This window comes from Dromiciops gliroides, chromosome 6 (assembly GCF_019393635.1).
Source record: "Dromiciops gliroides isolate mDroGli1 chromosome 6, mDroGli1.pri, whole genome shotgun sequence".
In the NCBI taxonomy this organism is placed as follows: Eukaryota; Metazoa; Chordata; class Mammalia; order Microbiotheria; family Microbiotheriidae; genus Dromiciops; species Dromiciops gliroides.
The window spans coordinates 5,034,450-5,045,575 of NC_057866.1; the positions used below are offsets into that span (position 1 = coordinate 5,034,450).

General features: G+C 50.0%; 1 protein-coding gene across 4 annotated transcripts in view; it reads left to right on the top strand.

The window, feature by feature from the left end:
* Nucleotides 1–10,869, top strand: part of SHANK2 (SH3 and multiple ankyrin repeat domains 2) — a 692,308-nt gene extending 681,439 nt beyond the window's left edge. For all 4 annotated transcript variants that reach the window (XM_043971951.1, XM_043971952.1, XM_043971953.1 and 1 more), the window contains one exon: nucleotides 5,073–10,869. In XM_043971951.1, the coding sequence (XP_043827886.1) occupies nucleotides 5,073–5,646 (574 nt within the window). In that variant the 3' untranslated portion in view covers nucleotides 5,647–10,869. The remainder of the gene's footprint in view (nucleotides 1–5,072) is intronic.
* Nucleotides 10,870–11,126: the final 257 nt, after the last annotated feature.

The following is an 11,126-nucleotide window of genomic DNA, read 5'->3' on the forward strand; positions in this document are numbered from 1 at the left end:
TCTCCTTCCTTCCTTTCCTCTACCTATAATTGCTAGCTCTTAGATCAGAGGGAACCACATACTTAGAGATCCCAGTCCAGTCCCTTCGTTTTACTGAGGAAGATGCTAACACCCAGAGAGGTCAGCTGACCTGGCAAAAGTCACCCCCACTCTGAATAAAGTAAAGAGCCAGGATTTGCATTCAGGGTCTTGACTTCCTCTTCACCTCAGCATCAATCCAATGTCATCTTGAGTAGCTGTAGCACCTGGTATAGAGTAGGTGCTTAATTAATGCTTGATACTTGCTTGATTGCTCAGGAGCACACTGGGGGAGGGAGGGGCCAAGTGCTAGTGCATCCTTGCTTAAATAGAGATCCCATTGAAGGACTACAGACCCCTGCCTGCCTGGCTTTTCACCCAGCCACAGCTGCAGATTTGGGGGCACTTGGGAATCAAACTGGATTGGTGCAGGTTAACACCTTGCTAATGCCCAGTGGCACCATCTCATTGAGGAAATGGCTTTATGGAATGTGTGTCTGGTGCTTAGGGAATGAAGCTCCCTCCCCAGTCCTGAATCCTGCAGTAAAGTGGATGACATCATAGGAGGTGGGCATCTCTAGCCCATGTGTCATTTGAAATATTGGGAGGACTAGCCCTTTCTGCCCAGAATATTGGGGAGCCAGGCTGGAGTTTCTAAGATATTGCTACTTCTAAATTAGAGGCTATTGCAGCAAGCATTTATTACTAATTTGACCATGTGTCTGAAAAACGTCCCTACTAGTAATCTACCCAGCATGGAGTCCCAGGAAGGGGGGCTGGGGAGAGCCAGCCCCAGGGTAAGAGAAGCACAGAGGAGCAGAAGTGAGTAGGAGAGGCAATCGAGGCAAGAGAGTAACCCTCGTGTCTCCAGGGATTTTTATCTTCTCTCAGGTAGAGGCAGGTCGCCACACACTTATCTAAGCTAATTGGTTAGTATCATTCAACTCCATTGGGTGACCTGGCCTGAGGGTGGTCCATTATCTATGACCTAATGATATAATGACTTAATGGGGAAGTGTACAAAAAAGACCATCTCTGAAGGGCAAGGCAGATGAAGTCTAAGTGTGGTTTCTATCTCTACTGAGTTGGTCTGATTTTAATTTCTATTGATTCACCCATGGGCTCCTGGGCTGGTCCCAGAAGAGATTAATTAAAGTTTCTGAGCTAAGCCTTCAAGTGGGGGGGGGGGGTCCCTGTGTCCCCAAAAAGTCCACTAATAATAATCATTTTCTCACACCCAATAATAGGAGATCGGTTCTGTCTTTCCTCATGCCTTGTTCCTATGACAAGATCCTCTCTGAGGATCACTGGGCTTGGATCAGGAAGCTTTGAGTTCAAATCCTGCCTCTGACACATGCCATGTGACTCTGGTCAAATCACTTCACCCTGTCTGCCTCAGTTTCCTCATCTGTCAAATGAGTTGGAGAAGGAAATGGCAAACCACTTCAGTATCTCTACCAAGAAATTCTCAAATGAGGTCCCAGTCAGATTGGACTGAAACAACTAACAATATATACTTTGTATCTATCTTCTTTTGTTTTCTCGTTTCCACAACCTGAAGGGAATGTAAGCACTTTGAGAGCGAAGATTTGGGTTTTGGTTCTGTAATCCTCCCTGACTGGCAAGGGTCAGAAACAGCAGGAATAGAATAGATTTGTTTGTTAAATGAAGTTAAATTGAACCCCGAGTTCCAATCCTCCCCTCATCTGTAAACAGGGAAATGACTTTAGCAAGAGATTGCTCCTGAGCCCCAGAGAGATGCCTAGCACCCAGAGCCTATTTTTCCATGAGCATTGCCCAGACGTGGCCACCTGCCCCTCCCCAGAGTGCAGGGATCCCCACTCCCCTGCTACTGATGCCCCCTCTCGTCCTGGGAGTCCCCAGAAGCAGCATTTTCCTCCTCTTGAAGATGATCATTCACTCATCATTACATCATTGCTGTCAAACACCTGCTATTTCCCTAGAAGTTCTGCCCAGCCCCATGAGCCAGAGAGTGTCAAGTGCAGTTATCTCCATTTCACAGATGAGAAAACTGAGGCTTTAAGTTCCTGACCTATAATCACCCAGATAAGAGGCATCTGGGCTAGAATGAGGGAGAACCTCAGGGTACCATCAAACAGGGCTCTGGATTTGGATCAAGTCCTGGCTCTTCCACTCGCTATCTGTGTGACCTTGGGCAAGTCACAGCCTCTTTGGGCTTCATGATCTCCTGCAAAATGGGGGGGGGGACCTGGAGCTCCCTTCCATCTCTCAAGCCTGAGTTGAGGGTCCCACCAAGGTCTTCCCAGTGCCCTGCTACCTCTTCAGGACCTCATCGCTGACCAGACATGACAAGTTGCCCGTTAGAAAAGAGATCTGTAGCCTTCACCCCGCTCAGGATCTCAGCTTGGGGATGGCCGCCTCCTAATGAGGGGAGATGAACTTTGGGGGCACTTTGCAACGTGCTTTTCATATCAGAGTTCACAGGAAGCTTGCTAGAGAAACAACAACCTGGGTTTCAGCTGCCTCCTGGTCCTGTCGGCTGAGCAAAGAACGAACGAGGCCCCCGGATCTCAGACCTGTGGTCCACTCGGTCGGGCCTGCCTGCAGCTCCCATTCCCTGGAGGCCTGAGCACAGTTCCCTTACTCCCCAGGCTGGCTATGAGGTTCAGAGCAGAGGTTTGTAAAGCACTCAGCAATGCTTAGAGCACCATCTAAGTTGTGATTGTTGTGATGGAATGCCACCTCCTCCGTTCTTTAGGCCCTACTCAGGGGGAGCCAATCTTTGGCTCCAAGGCTATGACCTGCCTGACCCACCATGGAGGGGCAGCCATGGCTTGGAGGGGGAGGAGGATGCTGGTCCTTTCCAGCCAACCTGGCCTGGTCTGGGCCTGTGACGTCCCCAAGGCTTGTTGAAAGGCTGAGGTGGGGCCCACACGCCACGGCCTGTCCCACTGTTTCCAATTTTCAGAACTCCTTAGCCATCTCCAAGCTGATTTTGAACACAACCCCCTCAGGGTGATTAAAAGAACAGAGCTTGGCAAATCCAAACCACTAGAGAAGGAACAAGAAGTAGTTCAGGTTCCCCTTGGGCCTCAGAGTTTACCAAACATTCACAAAAGATCCAAGATCCAGGACTGGAAAGATGAGGAACCAAAACAAAGATAGATGAAGGGCTTTACCCACAGTCGCCCAGTGAGTCCGTGACCCAGGTGAGATTCAAACCCTTCTTGGGGGCAATCTGGGAAGGTTTCCTGGAGGAGGCAGCAGTCCAGAGAAGCCTTGAAGGACGATAGAAATTCTAAGAGGTGAGAGGTAAGAAGGAGTTGGATTCCAGGTGCAAATACACGGAGGTGCGAGAGGGGGCGCTGTCTCGCTGGAACGTAGTTTGTGCGAAGGAGATATGGAAGATGCGATGAGGTTGGGACAGGAGATAGAAGCAGAGGGCGGGTACCAGGTGCGTCAGTCCCTTCAACTTGAGGGATATGGAAGAGTTTTCATTTCATTTCCTTGGGGGGGGGGGGGGCGCAGGTAAAGCTTTTGTTGGTTTGGACAACTCCAAGCGTAGAAGCGGCTTCATCTGGTACAAATGTGCAGGCCTGTCCCGAGGCTGTAGAGAAAGGGATTCTTATCTGCCCAGACCCCGGCTGCTGGGACGTCTCCTTGACTCCCACTCCTGTGCCCCCCTCATCCAGGCCGCCCTTGGTAGAGAATTCCATTCAGTTCAACTTAACAATGATCGGGGGCAGCTAGGTGGCACAGTGGATAGAGCACCGGCCCTGGATTCAGGAGGACCTGAGTTCAAATCCAGCCTCAGACACTTAACACTTACTAACTGTGTGACCCTGGGCAAGTCACTTAACCCCAATTGCCCCGCAAAAAAAAAAAAAAAAATGATCCGGCGGAGCCAGAAATGCAGCCAGCCCTGCCCTCGAGGGATTGACAGTCGCTGCCCGTGCCCTCGGGTGCATGGAACTGAGCAAAAAAACCAACCTCTTTCAATATTAAGTGGCTGAGTCGGCCTTCTCCCTGAAGCTTAAGGAGGAAATGACGGAGACGGGGTGAGGGGGGATCTGGCCCAGAGCTCCAGTCCCCGTTTGGAGGAGCCACAGTGATTCTGCTTCCCAGGCCTCCTGGTCGGGGGAAAAGGTGACAGAGGGGGCCGACCCCAGGACCCGCTCCCTGGGTGTTTCTTCTCGAAGTTGTTCTGTTTTTTCCTGGACTCGGGGGAGGGGAGGGAGAGGGGAGCCCAAAACCAAACCAAACCCAAAGACAGGAGTGAACGTTCATCACAATCTTCCAGTTTTACTGGGACAAACAAGATGTCGCGTGCTCTGCAGGGCAGTCCAGCTAGCTCTTTCCTCTCTGAGCTATCAGCCCCCGCCCCCTTCCACGAAACCTAGCTACAGGCAGAAGACAAGAGCCCAGAACTAATAGACCCGACACGTGGCGCCCTTCACTCTTCGGGTTGGCTGCACCCCACAATTTATGGTGCTTGTGGGGGCAGGGAGGTCCTTACATTGGGATGGCGAGGGACAGCCTTCCCTGCTCAGGGACCAGAGCTCCCTGAATTATTTCAGCAGAGGTCAGTTTTCGTGGGGGCGGGGCGGGTAATGGGGTTGTTGATATCACATAGAGTCCTTCTAGCCTCCCGTCTCGGTACAAGAACCATCAATGGCTTACATGGGTCTCCTAAAAGTGTACACCATCTGAGAGACCATTCCCACCTTCCCTCCCTCCCTCCTTCTCTCCCTCTCTCTCCTTCCCTCCCTCTTCCCCCTTCCTTCCTCCCTCCCCTCCTTTCCTTGCTTTTTTCTTCCTTCCTTTCACAGCACAGCTGATTCTCTCTCCTTTCCTCCCTCATCCCTGAAGTCGGGTGATTGGGATATCCGGTTTGGTGTCTCTGCGGGTACTCTGGTCTCTCCTTCCTGATCCCAGCATGGCCAGATTATTGACCCCCAGGGCACCTGCCCCTGGGTTCCCCTTCTTTGGTCTCAGCCCTCCCCTGCCCCACATTCTTAGTGGGCGCCCCACTGCTTGCCCGTGATGCCTCTTTCTGTCTGTCGCTTTTGCAGGAGCACGGATGTCATGAGCACCGTCTCAGGGACGCGGAGCACGACGGTCACTTTTACCGTCCGCCCTGGCACCACCCAGCCCATCACCCTGCAGAGCAGGCCGCCGGACTATGACGGGAGGACCACTGTCACGAGACGTGCCCCAAGCCCGGTGGTCTCCCCCACCGAGATCACCAAGGAGGCCCTGCCCGCTCCTCTGCCCGCCGTCTCGGCTGCGTCCCCTTCACCTACTCTGTCTGAGGTTTTTTCCCTTCCGAGCCAGCCACCTTCAGGGGACCTGTTTGGCTTGAGCGCAGCAGCGCGCAGCAGGTCCCCGTCTCCCTCGATACTGCAACAGCCAATCTCCAATAAGCCTTTTACAACTAAACCTGTCCACCTGTGGACCAAGCCCGATGTGGCTGATTGGCTGGAAAGCTTAAATTTAGGTGAGCATAAAGAGACCTTCATGGACAATGAAATCGACGGCAGTCACTTACCAAACCTTCAGAAGGAAGACCTCATAGACCTCGGAGTAACTCGAGTTGGGCATAGAATGAACATAGAAAGAGCGCTGAAGCAGCTGCTGGACAGATAAGGACGCCTGCTCCCTTCGCCGTCATGGACTTCTGCTTATAAGTAGAGATGGGCTTGTGCTGCGATCGTTGAGGCCTCCTGCTCTGTGAGCACCGACACCACCCCGGGTCTGTCCACCTCCTGTTGCCCAAAGAAAGGCCGGGTGCACCTTGGCCCCCGAGCCCAGGTCCGCCAACCCCCCGGGCCCGGCCTGCTCTCTTACCCAGCGGCTGGCCAGACCAGGCCACCGCTCCCTTCGGTCAAGGGGAGGAAGGGAGAGGGGGGGTAGAATGGGTTCCAAGCCTGCCCCCCAAGGGCCGATGACCTCCCTTGCTCCTCCCAGGCCCAGAAGCCAGCCCAGGATGGGGCTCGGCTGGATGCCTCCTGAGCTGCTCCTCCCTTGGTTCTGACCAGCTCCTGACCCTCCAGGTCCCAGCACTGGCTCTTGCTCATTCCCTTCCCCTTTCTTAGTCAGTACATGCTCACTTGCTTCCTTGTTTTCTGAGCAGTTTGCTTACGGCAGAACCAGCCCCAGAGGTTTTTATTTAAAGGCTGTGCCATCTTGGGCCCCCGCCCCCAGATACTCCACACCATCTCCTGCTGGGGCTGTAGCCATAGCTGTCAGGCAGAGAGGTGGTGACTTTCTTGGCAGAGGGTGGAGGCTTTCCACAAGATCGTGCCCTGCTTTGTTCACCTTGATTTCTTGATTTCTGCGAATAAAGCTAGTTAGGCTATTTTCCACGTGACCAACTCAGGCCCCATGGAGTTAGTCGAAGCACAGAGACACGATGTAGAGATGGAAGGGGAGAGTCACCCCCAGGAACTAAGCAGTCCCCAAGCCGCCTCAGGCACATCGCCTCTCTGCCAGACACAGGGTGTCCCATCCAAACACGTCAAGCTGGGCTGGGGAGACAGTAGCTCACCTCCCTTCCTTTTTTCTGCTCTTGAGCATTTGTTTTGTGTCTTTGTACCCCATTGTGGTTGAAGAAGGTGAGCATATACATTGACCCAAAGGACAATCAAATAAAGGAGGTGAACCAGGGGGCCACGTGGTGCTACCTGGACCATGAGGTCTTTGTCGGGAACTGTGTCAGGGACTCCAGGATCCAGGTCCTGAGTCCCCTCAAGGTTGAGGAGCCATCCTCTGACAGCCCCTTTGCTGTCTGGAGCCAGGGAGAGCAGCATGTTGAGAGGTCTCCCCCCCTCTTTGGACCTCAGGGAATCTCTCCAGCTTACTGAGAAGCAGCGCTGTGAGAGAGAGGTGCAGAAGGTGGACAGGACCCAGGGTTGAGAGCAGGAGCTAAGTTGTGAGTGGGGATCGAAGGCACAGAAATGGGGGATCTCCAAGGGGCTAGGAAAGATGCTGGTCACTTAGTAATAGAGAGTGAGGTCACCCTGACTGCCAACTTTTCCAGACCCTCTTCCATGTCTTTCTCCCCTGTCCCTTACCTCCCTGACTCTGCATAGGCCCCCAAAGGTCCCCCCACCCCAGTAACAGGCCCCCTCATCTCCAAGGGAGGTTGTCAACTGCCCACAGCTAGCCAATGTCCTGCCAGGCTTCCAGTGTATCCCCACATCTGGAAGTGGCCCAAATGTTTGGGTTTTGCTTTTTTTTAATTTTCTATTCCGGACTAGCCCATCTCTAGTTATAAAACAAGACCTTTTTTTTTCTTTTTCTTTCTTTCGTTTTTATTACTTTTGCTCACAATCAAGTGTCTGATTAGGTCTGCAGCAGCCCTCGAATGAGTACAGCAAATTTACCAATTTAACTCTTTCTTTACTGCAAGTTTAAATAGTTGTATAGATAGTTTATAAGCACAATATTTTAAGAGAAAAAAAATCAGTGGCTGGTCTACTAGGCAGCCTTTGTGCTAGGAAGTTAAAGGAAACAAACTTTGGTGATTTAATACTAATAATACTATTTCTGTGGAATAATTCTAAAGAGTATGACCTTTTTAAAATCAACCTTATTTGGATGCGTCTGAACCAGCAGAGCTGTGTTACGTTTTCTATCTTTGCTAGAACTTCGTCACCGAAGGACAAACGTTTCTTCGAAAGTGGTCCCGATTCACTGGGAGGGCGGGCGGGCGGGCGCTCCCCAGTCCCAAAGCCAACAAAAAGCCACTCCTCTCCAATCCTCTACCCACCCTCCTTCCCACCCACCGCACCCCCAACTCTGGAAAACCAATATTTCTTTTGATTTTGCCTCTGTTCTGATCCCCTTTGCAGGTCAATATTTGTATTTGGAAGTTCCAACCTAACTTGTAATAAAAATAATGCATTCAGGCATTTTCCTTCAGAGTACTTTCGATTTTTCCATAGTGAGACGAACATTGCTCTAGAGGAATTTGGAGACAGGTATTCTCGAGGTGGCCAGCGGACGTGCCTCGATATTTACGAATGTGTTTATAAAAAAACAAAACAAAAAAAACCGGTACTTTAGCCATCATTTGTCTTCCATTTGGTGAGATGACAGAATTCAGTCAATAAACCGCTAGTAATGAGGCTCTTTTCCTTCCTTTGCTTTCCGCTGGTGTTGCCTCCGAGCACCGAGTCAGGTCAAACATGAGTCCAAAGGATAGGAAAGGAACAGCCAGGTGACGTTCAGGCCGCCGCTATTCGGCCACACCTTGAAGGTAGAGTTCAGCTTTGTTGAATTGTGGCCTCCGAGGGCGGTGAGCGCAGGTGGGGACCCTTTGGTCCCGAGCTACTTGGTGCGAGTGTATCTTTGCGGTCACAACCACCTCGATGCGGTGTCTGTCGTCAGTAGAAAGCAGATGGCGACATTAAAGAGCTCATGAAATGGTTGGTTTTGACATTGTGTCTTATAGTAGAAAAGTAACCGGCTGCCTGAGGGCCTGCTTTGACCAATAAAACCTTGTTTGCCAAGACAATCTGTCTAGCTCTGTTTGCCGAGTTTGCTACCCCCAGCAATAGCTCCTAGTTCAGAGAGACCCACTTCCTCTTCTCCCCGCATTGGGGAATATCAGGCCTAGGCCCTATTCATGATCTTCTTTAATAGTGGAGCTGAGTGTTAAATTGTGGCTCTGCTCAAAGAGACATGTCAATTGTGGTCCTCTAGGTTTTAGGATAAACTTTTGTTATCTACTGTACTTTAAATAAACTGTATTTCCATGCCTATTTTCTTTCTGTAATATTTGTATAGATGAGACCAAATCTCACGAGATGTACATTACATAGCGCCTATGTACCAGGACACCTCTACTTGAGCATCTGGACATGTTTACGGCTGACTCCTAGATGACAACGATGACTAGATGTGACTGTTGGTTTACAATTTTTTACATATCACAAAGCTAATTCATCATTTGTGGTACTTCAGTTAATGAAAGAAAGGATGGTTTCTTTGGGTGATTTTTTTTTCTTCCTGAGTTCCCTAGCAGCCCAGCAAGATGCCTGCACATTTGTTACTCTGTTAGTCCAGCAGTAGTGATGTGTCCGAGCCCCAAACAGCAGTGATGCTTTCCCGTTAACATCTTTTCTTTTCCTTTTTATTGCTCAGTACTTGATGGCTTGGCCCCAACCCACACACACCTTCTCTCTGTGACTGCTCTGTACTTTTGTATTCCTCCAAATCAGAATCGAGGAAACCATGCCCCTGTGGCACGTTCATCTCCCTGATCCTTGTTGCTCCTGTATGGCAACAGAAATGACTGTCTAGAATAAATGCCCTCTTGCATTAAGGCCAAGGGTCTGATTGCAAACAGAAGAAATTGTCTGGATCCATCACAGGAGAAACCGCCCAGCTCACGACTTCCTGTATGGTAGGGCTTGATGCTTCAGGAAGGGGTCCCCTCCCTATCTACAGCTGGAAGGGGGATAGAGGTTTCCAAAGGACGAAAATGCCAGCCAGCTTGTTTCATTTAGTCAATCTGCCTTTGTTTTCTTGACAATGTGGGAAACAAGGGTACTGAATTTTGGATTTGTGTTTAAAAAAATGGAAGTGTCACCCTCTGTGGCCCCAGAATATTTGTATGGGAAGGAAGGTTGCTCCACTTGAATTCTAAATCCTTGGTGATGGGGCACAGAGTGGAAGTTCTTTTGGTTTCGATGAGGGAATTAGCCACTAGCCAACAGTACCCCTGACCTGACACACTCTCCCATCCTGACTCTTGACCTTCTAGAAGAGTTTGGAGGGACTGGGCCAGGGTGGAGTCTCCAGCTGGTGATGGAAAACCAAAGGGTTTGGATGATCAGGTGGGCTATGAGCCATGAACCTTTGTCCTTTGGGAAGCTCCAGGATGCTTGCATACCCCTCCCTTCTACTCTGAGGAAACCAGCTTTCCTTTTCAGCCCTGGAAGTATGAGAGTTTTCCTTGGCCTCACCAAGATCTTGTCTTTGGGGGTCATTGAGCAGTCTATCTTCTCATGACACCTGAAGCCACAGCCCTATAATTAGCTTTGGTCTTTCCCCAAGGGGGACACTTTGGCTCCTTGTATTTCAGAGGAGGAATTTCTTCCCCCCTCCCCCACCCCAGGGGTATCCTGGTTTGTCTCATTGAAACTGTTTGTGGCCTTCTTCGTTTTTCATTTGGACTGTATTTGGGGCATTTGAAAAACTAGAGAAACTCGAGCACCTTGCCACCATCCGGACTATCCATTTATACATGTTAAGCCCTTTGCAAAAAACCAAACCAACCAATGGTAGCCAGGCAGTCTGCAGCAAGCCAAGCCCACAGACCTGCCACTGGAAGGAGATCACGGTGGTCTCCAAGTTTCTTTCTGGTCTTTGCCAGAGACAACCCCTTCTCTTTGGGGACACACTATCTCCTGGTGGGTTTCCTTCTTGCTTGCTGTGATGCCATGTTTCTGCATTTCTTTCTTTCTCATTTTGCAGCAAACACCACCACCAACCAGTATCTAATGCTACTCATTGGACACTCTGTTTATGAAAATTCCGATCCTTGACTATGAGCTTTCAAATAAATATGGAAAAGGAAAAAAAATAAGGAAAACCAAAAAGAATGTGCCTTGGGTGTTTTGAGACCTGGTCTGCATAAAACCCCCACTGTGTTCCAATACTACATGTTGAACGAAAGGATCGGTTTCTCTTCAGTGTATTCATGTAGCCGAGACATAGTTTTAGTGCCTTGTTTTCTGAACTATAAAGTCCGTCTCGCGCACAGCCCGAACAGGGGCTTATTAGAGAAATGGAATGTGAAGGCAGTCTCCCTGTCTCTGACTTGGGGTCTCCTTGGCATCACTAAATTGTGGAGGGAGCACAGTCACTGAAGTGAAATAATAAAAACAAAATTGAAATAAGATTGTGTTGCAGTTAATTTCCATTTGCAATGCTATGTCTCTCTGAGACACTTACAGCATTTTTTATTCAGCTGAAAGGCCAATGAGTAGAAGCGTTTTCCATGCCAAAGCCAGAAGGAAATGTCTTGACAAGCAATGAAGCCCTGGACTGATTAAGGTCTCCCTGTGTTCTGCTGACACCCAGTGGTAGTTATTGAAACTGCATCGAACCGCCATCTT